This window comes from Trachypithecus francoisi, unplaced genomic scaffold (assembly GCF_009764315.1).
Source record: "Trachypithecus francoisi isolate TF-2019V2 unplaced genomic scaffold, Tfra_2.0 Lachesis_group11, whole genome shotgun sequence".
In the NCBI taxonomy this organism is placed as follows: domain Eukaryota; kingdom Metazoa; phylum Chordata; class Mammalia; order Primates; family Cercopithecidae; genus Trachypithecus; species Trachypithecus francoisi.
Window position 1 is genome coordinate 63,275,545 of NW_022681456.1, and position 19,433 is coordinate 63,294,977.

Below are 19,433 nucleotides of genomic sequence, written 5' to 3' on the forward strand. Positions count from 1 at the left end.
GTTGTTTATATTCTCTTGCTGAAATGAATGTGTCGCCCCGGCCCATAATATTTATACGTTTTCCTTTTTAGTTAATTATAATTAGCATGCTGTTTATTGCATTCCTTTTACCTTTCCCTAAGAATTTGCTTTTTCCTTCAATTGTTTGCATTGGTATCTTTTGAATTTCCTCCCTCTTATTTATTTTTTGGCATAAATAATAATTGGTGCTCCGCAGGAGCTTGATAAAGCTTTTTATTATGTTCCCTTTTGTCCAACAGCAGTCATGAGGCATTAAAAAGGCTAAACAGTTTGCCCACAGTTCCAAGACAAAATAAAAGTAAAGCTTTCAGTGGAATTTGTTCTTACTTTTCACATTCCTTTTTTATTAAAGGTATAGTTCTCCTATTATTTATGTTGATTTTTTTTCTAAATTCTGTAGATTTTTTTTATGTCTTAATTGGAATTTTCCCATAAGTTTATATGTTTATCTTGTTTTTGAAATGTCTTTTGACTGTAATATATAAATGGTTATTATTTAAGTCAGTTAGCATGAAAATGTTTCCACGACTCTCTGCTTACCACAGAATCCTTAGAAAATTAACTCATTAAATCAAATAGACCCTAGACACGGGATCTTGAAAGCTTCTAATCTCCCAGGTTTAGGCAGCGTATGCTATGGGAAATCAAAACAGAAGTCGATACACCCTATGATGTTCTGGATCCTCTTTTATCTGGCTTTTATTATTTTTTTGTTTCTGACATGGGGTCTCACTCTGTCACCCAACCTGGAGTATGATTGTGGTGCAATCTTACCTCACTGCAGCCTCGAACTCCCGGGCTCAGTCTTCCAGCCTCATCCTCCTGAATAGCTGAGACTACAGGCAAGCACTACAACATCTAGCTATTTTATTTTTTGGAGAGACCGGGTCTTGCTATGTTGCCCTGGCCAGTCTCAAACTCCTGGCCTCAAGTGATCCTCCTGCCTCATTCTCCCAAAGTGCTGGGATTGCAGGTGTTAGCCAACATCCCTGGACTCTTGTTGGGCTTTTTATAGTCTTACGTTATCTATGACTGTTGCTTCTCTCTCATCTCTCTTACATAGGCCTGCCCCCCAATTTCAAAATATATTTTTATACAAGAGAACTCCAGCTCAAACTGCTTCTATGTTGTTCTTCAAAGTTGTATTAATTTATTCTCCTACACTTTTTTTCCTACCAGTTTCTTTAACTCTCTACCAAAAACTCACCTATTAAACATTTGCTTTCAAAGCCCAACTTAAATGACTTCTACCTCATGAATCTGCTCTGACCACTCTAGATGGGAGAGACCTCACCATCTATAGCATGAGCATCACTCCATTGACAGAGGGCAGGCGCTTTTGTCTCTTGAGGCTGAAAATTTGACCGAATGGCATGGTGATTTTAAATGGCATATGACTAGCAATCCCTTAAGCAGCCTCTCTCAACTTCATACTAAAATATCTATAAAGCCTACCAAAGCTGAAGTCTCACAAATGCCCTAAATATTAAGACCAATTGGTAAACTATTAGTAGAATCAGTAAGGATTTTCTGTCAATTTGAAGTCCAGAACTGAATTGAAAAACTTTAAAAACTACTTTCCCACTAAATATAGATTGAAATTCTTGGTCCATGAGTAGAACCATTCTTTGCTCTTCTTCAACTATTTGCTTCCTACTCAGAAGCACAGGAACCATATCAACCACCACCAAAAGCCAGGAAAGAAAAAGTGGAGTGGGAAAATGATCCCTCTATTAGGTAGGCAGTATTTTATGAGCATCTATAATAAATGCTATTCCCTAATCCCTAACACAGTGATCCAAAAGAGTTAAGAATAATAATAGGATGAGAAAAAGTTTTCAGAAACATGTCCCCCAAAATATATAGGCATATCAATATTCATTTTTTAAAGTCAGTTGTGAGGGTAAATATAAAATTAACAGGAAAGAAAGTAATATTGATAAAATTTGCAGTGAAGATATGACTATGAATCCCTTCAAATAACACAATGGCTGCAATGTACAAGGTAAAAACTGTTAGAAGGAAAAATAACAAGCACAATTATTGTGGAGAACTCACATACATATCTCAGGCTTTGACAAATCCAATAGAAAAAAAGGAAGGAAAGAATAGGTTGGAATACAGTAATATCTTCAATAAAATAACAGTATAATAAATAAGGTGATATATATATATATATATATGCAGATAGATACTTACAAACATATACACATAATCAAACTAGTTGCCAGCAAAACATCTGTGAAATATTTAGAAAATGTTATAGTGTTTATCTCAAAAAAAAATCAAGAAGTTTCAACCATTAAAAGGCCAGCCATTCTCTAATTTCCATGAACTATAACTGGAAATTAAAAGAAAAATAAATGTCTAAACATACAGATATCCGTAAAATTAAAGTGGAAATGAAAATCTCAATTACAAACCATTTAGAAATTAACAAAAATGACATTACATATCAAATTATAGAATGGCAGCAAAAATGCAACCAGAGGCAGATTCATTAGAGAAGAAAACTGATAGATTTTCGTTAATGGATTTTGTTGTTGTTTTTGTATATTCCAGTAGTTTTCCAGTGCTTGAAATTAAGCTCAAGTCACTGTAATATTTCTTAAAGTCACATTCTGGAGTAAGTATTAAAATACCAGAGGGAATAATTTGCTGGGACTAGCATCTACTCTTGCTATCTTTATTCTCATATATTTTGGCCTGTTGTTCCCTGTTCTCTACTTCCTTGAGACGCCAACTACTTGGCACCATATTTGATCTGACACACACCTACGGCCCCTTTAAATGGAACAGTTCTTGTAAACACCATCTCTGACTTCAATTCTCAGTCTCTCACATGCTGTTTTATAGTTACCCCTTGGTCCACACAGCTGGTATTACTTGTAAAAGGCATCCTTACTTTCTACTCAGGACTCAGGTCTGTATTAGTTGTAAGAGCATCACCTTGCCCCCCAACAGGAGAATGAGAATTATGAGAGGAAGATAAATTGTAACTCATTTTAAGGGTCTGTGATTTCTATGGCGCCTTTTAAGTTTACCACAAAATTAAATGAATTCATGTGTTAATTCACATATGCATGCATACATATACACATAAACAGAGGATACAGAAGCCATCTTTTTAAATTTTTATCTATTGTTTTATTTATTTATTTTAGAGCCAAGGTCTCTGTCTGCTGCCCAGGCTAGCATGCAGTGGAACCATCACAGCTCACTGCAGCCTCAACCTCCCAGGTTCAAACATTCTCTCACCTCAGCCTCCCTAGTAGCTGAGACTACAGGTGTGGGTCACCACATCCAGCTACTTTTTGTATGTTTTGTAGAGACAGGGTTTTGCCATGTTGCCCAGGCTGGTCTTGAACTCCTGAGCTCAGACAATCCACCCACCTCAGCCTCCCAAAGGGCTGGAATTGCCGTCATGAACTACCTCACCTGGCCCCAGAAGTCATTTTTTAGGGATTCACTCAGAAGATATATCTATATCTTTATCTATATCTATAGATATATAGCTTTTCCTAACTTTTTTTTACTTTTCCTTAATTTTTCACTTAATATTAGCCAACCTATGATTTCTATAATAAGTATATGCATTCATAAACTATAGCATATTTTCTCAATTTAGAGTTCTTTCCAACAACAAAATTGTTATTTTTCTGTAAAGGAACTATGGGTAGTTGCTATGGCCAACCATGGTACTAAAAGAGAAAATATAGTTGGTTGTAATTTCTGTGAAAATTCCCACTGAGTTGTGTGCATGTACAGAAAGACAAGTTTTTGCAATCAAAATAATTATGTGGTGTTTAAACATAATATTCTTCTCCAATGTAGACGAGGGTCCAATGTATCTCTTACGTTGGACATGAGTAGCTTGGGGAACATTGAACCCTTTGTGGCTATACCGACACCTCGTGAAAAGGTAGCAATGGAGTACCTGCAGTCAGCCAGCCGAATTCTCACAAGGTCTCAGCTGAGGGACGTCGTGGCAAGTTCACATTTACTCCAAAGTGAATTCATGGTGAGCCTTCTGTTTATTATTCACTCTTCAGTTGGTATTTTGAAACATGGGGCGCTAGAGACATATGGAAACGATACTGTCCTATACTTAAGCAGCCTACAATAAACAAATGGCAAGGTGAAATGGTTTTAGATTCACTCTCGTCTCATCCACTATTGATAAGTATTGAAACTGGAATGTAAGAGCTAAGTTAAGGCAGAATACACAGGAAATGACCAAGCAAATAAGTGGTATAGGGAGCTGGGCAGAGAAGGGGCATTCCAGGACAAAGAATGGCCTTGCTGTCACTGTCTGGGGAATTAAACTGTTCGGTTTAACTGGAACATTGAAATCAAGGTGGGAAGTGGCAAAAGTTGAGCCTCAGAAGTATAAAAGAAACCTAGGCCTTAATATATATTTAGAAGCTTGGACTTTATCTTGTGTTTTAGATAGATCATTCTATTTGCAGTGGAGTAGGCACTAAAAGGGAGCAGTTTAGAGGCTCTAGCATTAATCCTGTGGGACTGCGTTGGTGGCCTAAACTAATACAGTAGAAGGGAAAATGGAGAGAATCTGTAGGAATGTATAAGAAGTGGGATTAATTGAATGAGGCAGCCAAAAGTAATGGAAAAGTCAGGGGTTGATATTCGTGTTTTTGGCTTGGCCAACAGGGTACATATGGTGCCCTTTAATGAAATAGGAACACAGGAGGAAGGCCAAGTGTGGGCTAAAGAGAATGATGATTTCAGTTTTAGACATAGCAGTGTTGCTGGTGAAAGCTTAAAGCATGATAACATATATCAACTCAGAGAACATGAAGTCGGATTAAATCTTCTTATGTCTAATTGCTGCCCAAGGGGAATATTGACTTTATTGATCACCTCTTGCATTTTAAATCAGTTGTATATCTTAAGCCGTATTGGTTGAGTACAATAAATTGATTATTCTAGGGTCAGTTCAGGCATTTGCAGCCACCCTAATGGTGGAAGATTCAGCGATGGGTTGGATCTACTATTAGCCCCATCAACTATTATTAAGTGTCCAAAGTAAAATACAAACATGAACATCAGACTCTGTGGTGTATCATATTTTACATGTGAAGAAAATGAGACCTGTAGGAATGAAAGAACAAGTCAGTGGTCACACAGCTAGCCAAAGGCACACCTAGAGCTTTTTTTTTCTAGAACTGCAGACAGCTCTTTGTTTATGAAATAAGACCTTACCATAGTCCACTGCCCTGAAAGGAAATTGAAGGCCAAGAAGGAGTACCCAGGAGAAAGAGAATGCTGGAAGATGACAGATTGTCAGTGTGTGTCAGAAGACACAAGGTGAGAAGGAAGAAGGGGAGGAATAAAGATATTACCTTTGTGGCTTTGCCCAAAGACACTGACGTGCTTGAAATTACCAAACATGAACGTGTGTTTTCCATTGAATATTCAACAGTTTTGCTTATTTTTATAACTTGGAATTAACAGGTTAAAACATTTAGTTGGAGCAGGAAATAGGGATAAATATCATGGATAGCTAGCCTAGTGCAAGTATAGGAAAAAGTATTTTAAAAGTAAGTAAGTTGGGGCCAGGTATGGTGGCTCATGCTTGTAATCCCAGCTACTCGGGAAGCTGAGATGGGAGGGTCACTTGAACCCAGGAGTTTGAGGTTACAGTGAGCTATGATTGTGCCACTGCACACTGAGCTGGGTGACAGAGCGAGACCCCATCTCTAAAAATAAATAAATTAATAAACAAATAGCTGTTTCTCTCTGTAGACCAAGTCTCAAATTTATGTAGTCTAGCTTTTCTGAAATTTTCATATTGACCAAAAACTAGGATAATCTGAATGAATTTAAAGATGATTTTATTTCAACAAATATTAGACTGCTAAGTTAAATTTTCTACTGGAGAAAGTTTAAGCAGTAAAAATATTATTTTACTTGATCAAAGATTTAATATCAGTCATTAAAACAACATAAAAGTCATTTTGTTCACATTAATCTTATCAAAGTTAGAGAACATACTGTTTTGTATAATCAAATCCTTAAACAAATGTTTGGATCCTTTTGAAAACTTTGGCTTGTTGCTTTATTTGTCCTGATTAGCTACAGATGCACACCTTTTTACATTTAATGCATTTACATACAGCCACTCTTTTTCTATTGTTTCCTGTCCAATCACTTGAGGCACATAATGTATACTCTGACAAAATAAGAATATTAATGTTCTTGTTAAGTGGGAGAAACAGTGTTTGAATGCCTTTCACTAAAAAACATTGCATTTACAACTACAAATGGAACAATCCAATTATCAACCATTTCTTAATTCAAAAAAAGTCATGTCATCATCACTTGAATTAATAAGCCTTTATATTTACCATTTCGGGAAAGAGGTTTTAATAATCCTAAAAGAGTCACTATTAGTGTGAAAAGATTATTTTAACACTAATATATATAGTAACACATGTGTTACTATATATAACACAAAATATATGTGTTATAATTTTTTAACACAAAAATTATAGTAAAAATTTTGGTACCAAAGTTACGTAAAAACTGGAATATATTTGAATACATGGTTTTTTTTTAAAAAATTCACTTTTTAGCATCTGTCTAATCATTCTAGCAATTATGTCACAACAGGATTCTTAAAATCTAACCAGTGTTATTTGTCTCTTTACTGACTACGTATTAAGCAATATTTTCTAACACAGAGAGCTGTTTCTTAGAAGTCAGCTTGTCCGGATGCAGCTGATATGTTTAGGAAAGGAAGGGTGTTGGTCCACCAAAGGTAGTAGGTCTGTTGTTTTTAAGTGGCTTTGAAGTCCAGTAGAACTCTGGATCAGATGGCCCCCTGTGAAGATTTTCTTTGTGGCAGTATTAGATACACTAATTTGATATTACTTATTTTTGCAGGAAATACCGATGAACTTTGTGGATCCCAAAGAAATTGATATTCCGCGTCATGGAACTAAAAATCGCTATAAGACCATTTTGCCAAGTAAGCTTCTTGATTTTATAATTTGCATTGTATGTGGGGCAAGGGGAGGGATAGCATTAGGAGAAATACCTAATGTAGATATGGGTTGATGGGTGCAGCAAAAGCAAACCACCACAGCACATGTATACCTATGTAACAAACCTGCACAGTCTCCACATGTATCCCAGAACTTAAAGTATAAATAATAATAATAATTTACATTGTAAAGCACAACACAAGTCTTCCTATTAACCCTTACCTCAACATTTCCAATTCTTACAACACCCACCTGCATATCAAATTTGGAATTACAAGCACACATCAAGACTAATAATCATTAAAGTTATCTGAAGTTCATGATTTTGCTTTTTTACTCTTATAATAATGTCCAGGTCACAATTCCAATAGACACATATTCTAAAATTTTGTTGTGCCACACATCATGGCTACCTGATTTTTGTCAAGGGTCAAACAACTCAATGGGAAAAGGAGAGTCTTTTCAACAAATGGACCAGAAACACCTAGATATCCACATGCAAAAAATGAAGTTGGAGACAAAAATTGATTCAAAATGGACCAGAGACCTACATATAGGAGCTAGAACTACAAAACTCATAGACGAAAACAGCTGTAAATCTTCATGACCTTCAATTAGTCAGTGGTTTCTTCGATAAGCCAGCAAAAGCTGAAACAGCAACAACAAAAAAATTGAACTTCATTAATATTAAAAAGTTTTGTGCTTCAAAGGATACCTTTAAGGAAGTGAAAAGACAACTGACAGAATGGAAGAAAATAAATATTTGCAAATCATGTATCTAACAAGGGACCTGTATCTACAATATGCAAATCTTACGACTCAGTAATAAAAACACAACCCAAAAAATAAACAAAAGATTTCAATGGATATTTCTCCCTAGAAGATGTACAAATGACCAACAAGCATATTAAAAGATATTTAACATCACCAGCCATCAGGGAAATCAAAACTACAGCAAGATAGTACTTTATATCCATGAGGATAGCTATAATTTTAAAAATAGGCAATAAAAAATGCTGGCAAGGACGTAGAGAATTGGAAACTTAACACTGTAGTTTTAAGTACAGATCCAGCTACTCAGGAAAACAGTTTGACAGTTCCTGAAAAGATAAAACTGAGTTGCTATATGACCTGGACACCCTACTTCCAGGTGAATATTACCTAAAAGAAATGAAACGTGTGGTTCAACAAAAATGATACAAAAACATTTATAACAGCATTATTCATAATAGTCAAAGAGTGGCAACCATCAGCTGAGAAATGGACAGATAAAATATAGTATAGTCACACAATAGAATCAATAAAAGGTAACAAGGTACTGATGAACCTTGAATGAACCTTGAAAACATCATGCTAAGTGAAAGAAGCCAGACACAAAAGACCTCATATTTTGTAGTCCATTTATACGAAATGTCCAGCTAGCCAAATCTAGACAGACAGAAAGTATCTTAGTAGGGTTGCTTAGCATTAGGGGATATGGAGAATGACTGCTAAAGGAACTGTGTTTATTTTGGGGCTAGTTGAATGTTATAAAATTGATTTACAGTGATTGTTGCACAGCTCTGTGAAAATAAAAGAAAAAAACTATGATGGCACATGAAATGGGGGAATTGTATAGAATGTGAATTATTTCTCAATAAAACTATTACCAAAGAAATGTCACTGTGCATAACAATGACCTAGAGTCCTTGTTAGTCCTGTGCCCAACCCCAGGGATTTCGTTTAAATAGATCTGCTATTGAGCACAGAAAGCTACTTTTAGGAAACACTTAGGTGATTCCAATACAGATGAAACCAGGACCCACTTTGAGAACCACTACTATATGTGAAACTGGACTGAGCTTCACGGAATTTATTAATGTCAAGCAATGACCTGAATGCCAGGGACCAGTAAGAAATAAGAAACAGTCTATAAAATCAAGGAGGTCACAGACTAGAAAGGAGAGTCATATAAATGGTAGTTATGCTCAGAGCATAGGCCAGAATAAAGATACTGCCCAAGCAGTATAGGAGTTCAGAGAGGACTGGGTAATTAATTCTGCTCAGAGAAATTAGGCAAAAAAAAAAAAAAAAAAAATGGAGAGGAAGTAATATTTTCTATGACTAAACAAACAGATATAGTTGGAGTTTTGGCAAAATCAGTAAACATCTCACGACAAAGCTCAGGAAAGATGGAGCCACAAAGTCTTTTTAAGTTTTGACATTGAAATAGTAATCTTCAAAATTTAGTTCATTAACTCATTCATAAGACACCAACTTCTTTATATTCATAGTAACAGTGCTGTAATTAAAGAATTACTGTCAATACTGTCTTTGGCCTTCCCCTTCTGGTGGAATTGGAAATGCATTGTTAACCTATAACATATTTTAACTGCTGTATATAGTTAAATCTATTTACCTAAAGTAGAGTCACCATTGAAAGTTATTTTATGACTACACTTGGCCAAAGGGGATGAAAGTGCTGCGTGTTAGAATTAGTGTTCTCTCTCTCTCTCTCTGTTAAAATTTTTATCAAAATACACCAAACATAAGTAATAAGGGAATATACCTCCATCACAATTTTATATACCCAAACCATCATCTAATTTTAGAAGGATTTGGAAATTATTAGCATTAGTTCAGAGTTCAGCCTTCTCCATTTCCTGCCCCGATGATATCAGACAACTGCTTCACAGTCCTGTGTCAGCTTTTCCGTTCACATAACTGGGCGGACCTCTGAATTCAGGGCACCTGTGCTGACAGCTGATGTTGCAAATGATGGATTTTCTGTTGAAAATGTCTACAGCCTGAATGCCCCACCCACCACCCCCGTTGCACAAAATATACTTTAGGAAATACAGCTTAGAAAAGCCACGCTATTGGGTGAAAGTATCCAAAAAGCCTGGAATGAATACAGAAAGATGTTCTTTATGATTTTAGACTGTAATATGAGATAAACTTGAAATACTATATAAAATGATGATTATTAAATGATCAAGATTTTAAACATTATGATTGTTTTTAGTTTTAACCTGCATAAACTCTTCTTAGTTCTAAAAGCTTGACAGCTTGTACATAACAGCAACATTATACAATTCTGAGAATGCCTTGCAACAGATATATGGATAGACAAGAATCAATTATTAATAAATCAATTTATAAATTAAATTATAGTCATTTCTCTAAGGACAATGTTATCTTGGCTCAGATTAAAATGCTAAAGTCAAGTTTATATCAAATTATTTTTCAATGTAAACAAATATTAGTGATAAAAATACATCTACATCCTCAATAACAAAAGTGGTAGGAAAAAGCAATCATACATCCATAGAAAATTATTAGCACACAACAAAATATAATACTGTAATAATAAGTTTAAATTTTTTATTTTTATTTTAGATTCAAGGGGTACCTGTGCAGGTTTATTACAAGGGTATATTGTGTGATGCTGCTGTTTGGGATTCTTCTGGCCCCATGACACCCAGATAGTGAACATAGTACCCAATAGGGAGATTTTTAGCCCTTCTCCCTTTCCCTCCCTCCCTTTTTTTGGAGTCCCCAATGTCTATTCTTTTCATCTTTATGTCTATATGTATCCAGAGTTTAGCTCTCACTTATAAGTGAGAACATGCAATATTTGGTTTTCTGTTCCTGTGTTAATTTGCTTAGGATAATGGCCTCCAGCTGCATCCATGTTACTGCAAAGGGTATGATTTTGTTCTTTTTTATGACTGCGTAGTGTTCCATGGTATATGTGTACCACATTTTCTTTATCCAGTCCACTGTTGATGGGCATCTAGGTTGTTTCCATGTCTTTGTTATTATGAATAGTGCTGCGCTATAATAATAAATGTTATGCATATTTCTCTTATGCAGTCAATGTATTGATACAAATATAAGATAATATAGATACAATTAAAGAATGCCATTTACTCAGGCCATCATTTTATATATAAAATTTTAACATCTAATAATGTTTCCTACTTGAATTATGTTTCCTTTTTTATTATATAAAGTGCCTAACACAGAGTAGATATGCAAATAAGCAAACCACTCATTAAAGCAACAAGTTATGTAGCTAAAGCAAGATATTGGAATTAAATTTGATTTCCTACCACAACAAAAACGTTGACAATTTTTGGCAGGATAGTTAATCTCCCTATGCCATCCTTTATTCCCAAAAGTAGTGATAATAATACTCTCCTACAAGGCTATTGAGAAAATTAAATGATAGTATGTGTAAAACACCTATTAAAGTTCCAACTAATAGTAAGCCCTCAGCTAATGTTAGTTTCTCTTTCCCTCCCTATCTAATTGAAGATGAATCTATTACTAACCTCAGAACCAATTCCAGGAAATAGGGGCACCATCTATGTATAGAGAAGTTTACAGTTTTAAAAGCAAAGTACTCAAGAGCCATATTTTCATTCATTTATAACAATAGTGATGAAAATTATGATGATGATGATGATGATACATTTTTTGTTTAATTCTTGGCTTTTTTTTTTAGTCCAAGCTATATATTACAAGAGTTTTTCTTGGAAACCTACATTTCCCCATACACAGTTATATGTTGTATTCTTGCATTTGTAAAAAGAAGTATTTGGAGCCATACACAGTGGCTCATGTCCTGGAGTTTGACCAGCGTGGGCAATATAACAAGACTCCATCTCCACAAAAAAAAAAAAAAAAAAAGTTTAATTACAAGCCTGGGCAACATGGCAAAACTTCATCTCTACCAAAAAATACAAAATGCAGCCAGGTGTGGTGGTGCACGTGTGTAGTCCCAGCTACTTGGGAGGCTGAGGCAGGAGGATCACTTGAGCCCAGGAGGTTGAGGTCACAGTGAACTGTGATCGCATCTGGGAGTAGCCACTGCAATTCAGCCTGGGCAACAAAGTAAGACTCCCCTCTCTGAATTTTTAATAAAAAAGAATTTGGAAACCTCTAAATAGTTGGAAAGCACTGTAAGTTACTAATTACCAACATAATTTAGCTTGACAGGGAAACTGTTTCTAAGCAGTTTTTAGATTTCCCACTAAATCATATACATCATAGGCATTATAAAATTGAAGGAAGCAGACCTCTTTTCAAGCCTGAATGGTGTAGGATGTTTATGGAAACTTCTAACAATCAGTGGATACTGAAAGGCATGAAAGATTTCTTGTCCTCTTTGCTAAGAAAAGAAAAAAAAAATCTAGAAAGTCAAAAACAGGGCTTTAACTCTTTCTAATAGAAATTAATTCTGACATGAAACCCTCTGTGGGCCACATCCCAAATAGAAATCACAAAGGATACAAAAGTGAATTAAATACAGCCTTTGCCCTCTAGGGGCTCACCACACTCCACTGAGGGCTGGCAAAAATGTAAGCACTTAAAATACAAGATGATGAATACTAAAATAAAACTCAGGGAACCCAGGCAAAGAAGAGAATGCCTAATTCTGCCTGGGAAGGTCAGGGAGAACTTCGGAAAGACAGTATTTTCTGAATTGAGCCCTGAGGAATGAGGAAGACTTTACCATGCAGAAGAAGGCAAAGGAAATAATATGTGCAGAAGCATAAAATCTACAAGAACATAGAATATTGGGGAGGTTGCCCTAGGTCCATGGGGCTAGATTATATGATACACGTGGGAAAGCAGCTGTTAGTGAGGCTTGGGGATGATCATTATCATTAAGGATCTGCTGTATCTTGCTAAGGACCCTCTTGGCATTCATCTTCTAGGCCTGCACTGTCAAGTAGAGCAACCAGAACCCACTTATGGCTAGGTCAATTTACACTTAAATGAATTAAAATTAAATAAAATTAACTTTGGTTCCTCAGTTTTTACTAGCCACATTTCAAGTGCTTGAAAGCTAGAGGTTATATTTTTGTACAGCACAGATAGATAATATTTTCATCAGCTCAGAAAGTTCTATTGATCAGGGCTGCTGTAAGTTGAATTATCAATAAGTATATAAATACAATACTTAGGTATGTCAATACAGTAAGTATAATAAAATTGAGTCCAATGGACAAATAGGATTATATACAATACCTTCTTGGACATTCACAGGGTCCATTTACATACTGAAGACCCTGAGAAGTCCTGCAGTAAAAAGAATATGGTTCAGATTTGTTTAATCCAATGTTTCCCATATTTAGTTGGTTACTAACCTCTTTTTATAAAAGATGACTTAATTTATAAGTCATATAATATAATTCTATATGTTATAGAAATAACAATTTACAGATAATAAATATTTTGGGAAATACTGCTATGGGCAATTGGGAACTATGGATGACATTTAGACAATGGAATCAAGTGATCAGATTTTGTTTTCTAGAGCACCTTGACAGCTATGAGGAGGATGGATCAGAAAAAAGCAAGATTGAAGGCAGGCAGACCAGGAAATGCTTGAGTCCTAGTCCAAGACAGCCATGCAAACAGAGAGGCAAGACAGACCCCAGCATATTTTAGGAGACAGAACAGACAGAATATGCTAATATTCAAACACACAGGAGCTCTACACGGACTGTAGAGCTGTGGCAGCACACCTAACCTACACAATAGCGGAAAGCTGTCAGGAACACATGAAGGGCATGAGGAGTTTCACAAACCTGTGGTCCATTCAGAAGGAAATAATACACAGAAAAGGCTGGACTATAAATTAGGAGACCAGGCTGGTCTGAAGTATGTATTTGAGAGCCCTCAGGATGTGCGTAATAAAGTCACAGGAATGAATGAGTCACTCAACAAGGCAGTATCAAGTGAGGATAAAAGAGGGTCAAGTTGAATCCTAGAATTAGCAACATGAAAAGGGGCAGCTTAAATGAGCAGGAGATTGGAAAGAGGCCATTGAAGAAATAGCAGGAAAACCAGAACATTGTGTCCCAGAATCTAAGGGAAGAGAAAACTCGAAAAAAGGATATACAGTCAACAATTTTTGAACGCTTCAGAGAGGACATGAACAAAAATACCACAATGGGATCACTGGGCTTGGCAACAAGAGGGTCAGTGGTGACCTTAGCAAGGGCAGTCTGTGCAGTGCTCGAGGCAGGATAGATCACAGTGTACATGACAAGCACTGAGTTGCAGATGAGCCTGGAGAAAGTGTTGGTATAATAAACTCTTTCAGAAGTTTGCTTGTCTAAAAAAGAAAAGCAATAGAATAATTGCAAGAGAAGGATACCTAGAACTGACCTTTTTTAAAAAAAGTAGAGGGGATCTTTAAATCAGTTCCGTAGACATTCACTGAAGATCTGCTATGCAAGACACTAGATCTTACAAAGATGGTGAAAAATCCCCATCCCTGCCTTCAGAAAGCTCAGAGTATGCCAGGTCAAAGAAATCATAAAGAGATGAATTAGTTATATTAATGTACGCAAATGTTGGTAAAAATGATTTCCATATTTTCCATAACACTTTAGTCCACAGAGTCTTTTGACTCTTGATGGAAAATGATTTTAGAATGTAAGACAATGTTGCTAGCACTAAATGAATCGAACCAATTTGGGCTGTCAGTGAACAAACCACTACATATGCTAACTAGACACAGCCTCTTCCAAATAGTGAAAAAGACTTCTGTCCAGGCCATGTGTTTGTTCTAGGTCAGAAGAAAGGAAATCTGTGCAATAAGCAATTTAGGCTATCCAGACTGAACCAATCACTGCGTGTGTTCTAATGGCAATGCTGTGGGACCTGAGGGCTTAGTTTTAGACTAAGATGATGATTAACTTTTGTTATGTTGCTAGAACGTTATTTTTTATAGATCATGATAATTATTGGACATGCAAACTCCAACTCTAAGAAATCCTGAATTTGACTTCTGAATATATACAAGCTCTCGATTTTTAGGATGTACCTACTCTATTAATGCCTCCCTAGGCAGAACTGAATTTGTGATAATACTATTCTTTTCTGAAATATTTTTTCTGGAAAACGTAATATATAGACTATTAAACGCAACCCAAATAACAGTGGTTTAAATAATTTAGAAATGTATATCCTTCTCAAGTATACCTGCCAGGGTTGATAGGGCAGCTTTGCCATGTTACACCTCTAGACTCATCTCTCTGGTTACCTCACCATCCCCACGGTATTGCCCTTGCATGCTCTGAGATCCTGATCACCACAATCACATCCCAGGCAGCAAGATGGAATCAGAAGCGGTAGAAGGAGAACATCGCTCCTCACTTTAATTTCATGATCTAAAAGTCACACGTATCACTTCCTCTCACGTGCTGTAAGTGAAAACTTAGTCACACGGCCGCAACTAAAGCAAGGGATGGTAAGAAGGAAAGTCTTAAGCCATGCATCCTACCAAGTTCCCAGCCAGAATTGGGATCTTATTGCTAAAGAAAGACAGGGATGGTGACTCCTAGGAGACGACTAGCTCTTAAAATACATATTTGGATGTGCGTGTGTGTGCCGTGCATACTATTGTGTGCTCCAGCTATCGACCGCAAAAATGGCAGACAGTACTGCGCATGCTTGGCAAGAAGCTTTAAGGGCACTGTTGTAGCCAAAGGCTCTCAGCAGGAAACGCTCCTCCATGAGATTTTTGCTGGAGTGTATTCAATAAGTGTTGTTTGCTCCACTGTGGCTTCTCCTCCTTGTTTGTTATTTTGTGATCTGCCAAGAGTTTTGATCAATAGGATTGACGGAAGATATGTATAAACAATGGAATAACTTCACTGTCAGTGTTAAAATTCAGCTCCATGGGTGTTCAAGACCCCTTGGAGGAAAAAGATGAGGTAACAAAAAGCAGTCTAGCAGAAGCCTTTCTACATTACAAAGGGTATAATAGATTTTATGCAGACTGAGAGATTTTACCAACAAGGGTATATTTAGTTTTTTGGAAGGAAGAGGAACTAAAGCTTATATTATTTGGAGATGACTCTTTAGGTTTTATTTGATTTTTAATTGAAAATAACAGTTGTATATATGGGGCACAATGTGATGTTTTGATACACGTATACATTGTGGAGTGATCAAATCGTGCTAATATTAATGTATCCATTACCTCAAATGTTTATTGTTTTTCTTTGTGGTGAGAACATTTAAAATCCCATTATTTCAGCTATTTTGAAATATATAATATTATTATTAAACTATAGACACCGTACTCTATAATAGATCATGAGAACGTATTCCTCCTAACTGAAATTTTGTATCCTTTGACCACCATCTCCCCTTTCCCCATTCACTCCACTCCGCTAGCCCCTGGTAACCACCATTCTACTCTCCATTTCTATGAATTCAACTTTTTAGATTCAACACATAAAGAAGATCATGTCTCTCTGTGCCTGGCTTATTTCATTTAGCATAATGTCTGTGAAGTCTATCTATGTTGTCACAAATGACATAATTTCCTGCTTTTTAAAGGCAAAATAGAACTCCATTATATATATAGACCATATTTTTAAAATCCATTCATCTGTTGATGGACACTCCAATTGTTTTCAAACCTTGGCTATTATAAATAGTGCTGCAGTGAACATAGGAGTGCAGATATCTCTTCAACATACTGACTTCAGTTCCTTTGGATATATACCCAGAAGTAGAATTGCTGGGTCATATGGTAGTTCACTCATAGTTTTTGAGGAATCTCCATACTGTTTTCCAAAATGGCTGTGCTAATTTACATTCTCACCCACAGCCTACCGGGGCTCTCTTTTCTTCACATCCTTGCCAGCATTTATCTTTTATCTTTTTGATAATAGCCATTCTAGCAGGTATAAAGTGATATTCTGGTTTTAATTTGCACTTCTCTGATGATTTGAGATGTGGAACATTTTTTCATAGATCTATTGGACATTTGTATGTCTTGTTTTCAGAAACGTCTGTTCAAATCTTTATCCGTTTTTAGTAGAATTGTCTGTTTTCTTGTTATTGAGTAGTTTGAGTTCCTGATATATTTTGGATATTAGCCGCTTGTTAATGTATGATTTGTAAATATTTTCTCCCAATCTGTGGATTTGCTATGCAGAAGCTTTTTAGTTTGATGCAATCCCCTGTGTCTATTTTTGCTTTCGTTGTGCTTTCAGGGTCATATCCAAGAAATTTTTGCCCATATCAATGTCATGCAGCTTTGCCCTGGAAGGCAGTCTTTAAAAAATGAATACGACATTATGAATACAAAATAAGATACAAGGTTCTTATTGAAAATGGCTCATGCAAGTGAGGGTCAGTCTGCCCCTGACCAACAATTGTAGGAAATGAAGAGATAGATCTGTTAAGACTCTAGGAGATTTCGGGGAAAATGAAGTGCTTTTGAAAATTTGGTGCTAGCTTCCATCTCCAGAGGGTCTACATTTTGAAAGCTCTGAAGGACAAGACTGAGACTGGACTTGTTTCCAGGATGCTTTAAAGAGGGTAGTTTGCTTCAGTACCAGCAGCCCCAACATATCTCTTTAGGAGGAATTTATAAGTTCAAGGCCCATGTCCCAAAAGATTTCCATGCTGATGAGCATAGGACCACAATTTCTTGTTCACAATCAGGTTATATCCTGATTCAAACAGTCCTTACCTGTTCCACTGTAAGTATCTCTGCAGTCGCCCTACTTCCTTTAGGTCACCTGAAAGGACATGCTAGGATCTTTTGCAAAGTGTTTTGGTTCAAATAGACTGAAAGCCTGCCTCTATGAATGGGATTCTTGGATGCCACCTAAGGGTCTTCCCACTGATTTCCAGAATTTATTGACATCTTCTAGACTTCTGTTGCTTCCATATGGCATGATCAGGAGCTATTTTACCTGTGGCTTATAAGATCAGGTAAGCATCTTGGTCTTCACAAGTCAATCTAAAGCTTTAAGCAGGATGGGACTTTCTCTTGCCAAAACCACATCATTTATAGCTCAAATCTATCCATCTCTGGATAGAAGCTCCTATTACTTGTTTGTATATGTGTGTGTGTGCGTGTGTGTGTATATGTGTATATATGTGTGTGTGTGTGCACGTGTGCACATGTGTGTACGTACATATATATTTATATACACATATATAGTCTTTATTTCAAATATCCTAGTGACAAACTAGCAAAATTTTACCATATATTTTCAACATCATCTTTGATAATGGCCTTGTTAAGTTCTAAGTTTGGTTATCTGGTTTCAACTCTCTGCTTCATTTTTTACTGTGTGACCTTGGGTGAGTTACTTAACCTCTCTGTGCTGCAATTTCCTAATCTAAATAAAGAGACTATTAATGGTACACTTTATAGAATTGTCATGATTAAGTGACATAAGGCATAAAATGCTGTTAGCTGCTCTACCGGACACATATAGGAGTCAACAATGAGTGTAATGACAATAACAGTGATAATGGTGTCACTCCAGAGTTTTGTGACTGACTCCTTATTGGTCCCTATATTACCTATTTATTGCTGTGGGACAAATTACCCCAGAATTTAGTGGCTTAAAACAATACACATTTATATCTCACAATTTCTGTGTGCTGGAAATTGGGGAGTGGCTTGAGTGTCTGGCCCAAGGTCTTTCATGAGATTTCAATTGAGTTGTTGGCCATGTCTTCAATCAGCTGAACGCTTGGCTGGCACTGAGGGATCTGCTTCCAAGAGGGCTCATTCATATGCTATTAGCTGGAGGCCTCAGTTCCCCACTATTTCTCTCTTCATTGGGCTGCTTGAGTGCCCTCAAAATATGGCCATTAGCTTCCTCCAGAGCTAGCAACTCAAGAAAGAGAGCAAGGAGGAAACTGCAATACTCTTTATGACCTAGTCACACACCATCCCTGCTGCCATATTCTATTTATTGGAAGCAAGTCTTTAATTTCTGCCCACATTCAAGATGAGGGGAATTAGTCTCTACTACATTCTTTTAGAAGGAGTCTCAGATAATTGGATACTACATTTTTAAACCATCACTGTCCTCATGGGCTGGTTAGTCTTTTTCTGAACTAATTATGGCCTTTATTATCTTTAACCCCAGTTATATGTAAAGTGAAATGTAAAACACTTTGGTTTGCCAAGTCCTGTTAAATTTTTAATTGTTTTTAACTCCCATTTACATATATTCTATGAAACTTTCTTCCTCTAGTATTTCCTACCTCACCTCCTCTTTGATTGTCTCAGTTTTGGTGGGGAATAGTTAGAATGGCAATCATTAAGAAGTCAGGAAACAATAGATGTTGGAGAGGATGTGGAGAAATAGGAACACTTTTACACTGTTGGTGGATTGTAAACTAGTTCAACCATTATGGAAAACAGTATGGCGATTCCTCAAGGATCTAGAACTAGATGTACCATATGACCCAGCCATCCCACTACTGGGTATATACCCAAAGGATTATAAATTACTCTACTACAAAGACACATGCACACGTATGTTTATTGCGGCACTATTCACAATAGCAAAGACTTGGAATCAACCCAAATGTCCATCTGTGACAGACTGGATTCAGAAAATGTGGCACATATACACC

At 36.4% G+C, this 19,433-nt stretch overlaps 1 protein-coding gene across 2 annotated transcripts in view; it reads left to right on the top strand.

The window, feature by feature from the left end:
• Positions 1-19,433, top strand: part of PTPRR (protein tyrosine phosphatase receptor type R) — a 289,686-nt gene that overhangs the window by 214,844 nt on the left and 55,409 nt on the right. For both annotated transcript variants that reach the window (XR_004439734.1, XM_033221272.1), the window contains exons 7-8: positions 3,856-4,042; positions 6,928-7,012. Coding sequence is in view for 1 of the 2 variants with exons in the window: in XM_033221272.1 (XP_033077163.1) it covers positions 3,856-4,042; positions 6,928-7,012 (272 nt within the window). In the remaining variant the exon portion in view is untranslated. The remainder of the gene's footprint in view (positions 1-3,855; positions 4,043-6,927; positions 7,013-19,433) is intronic.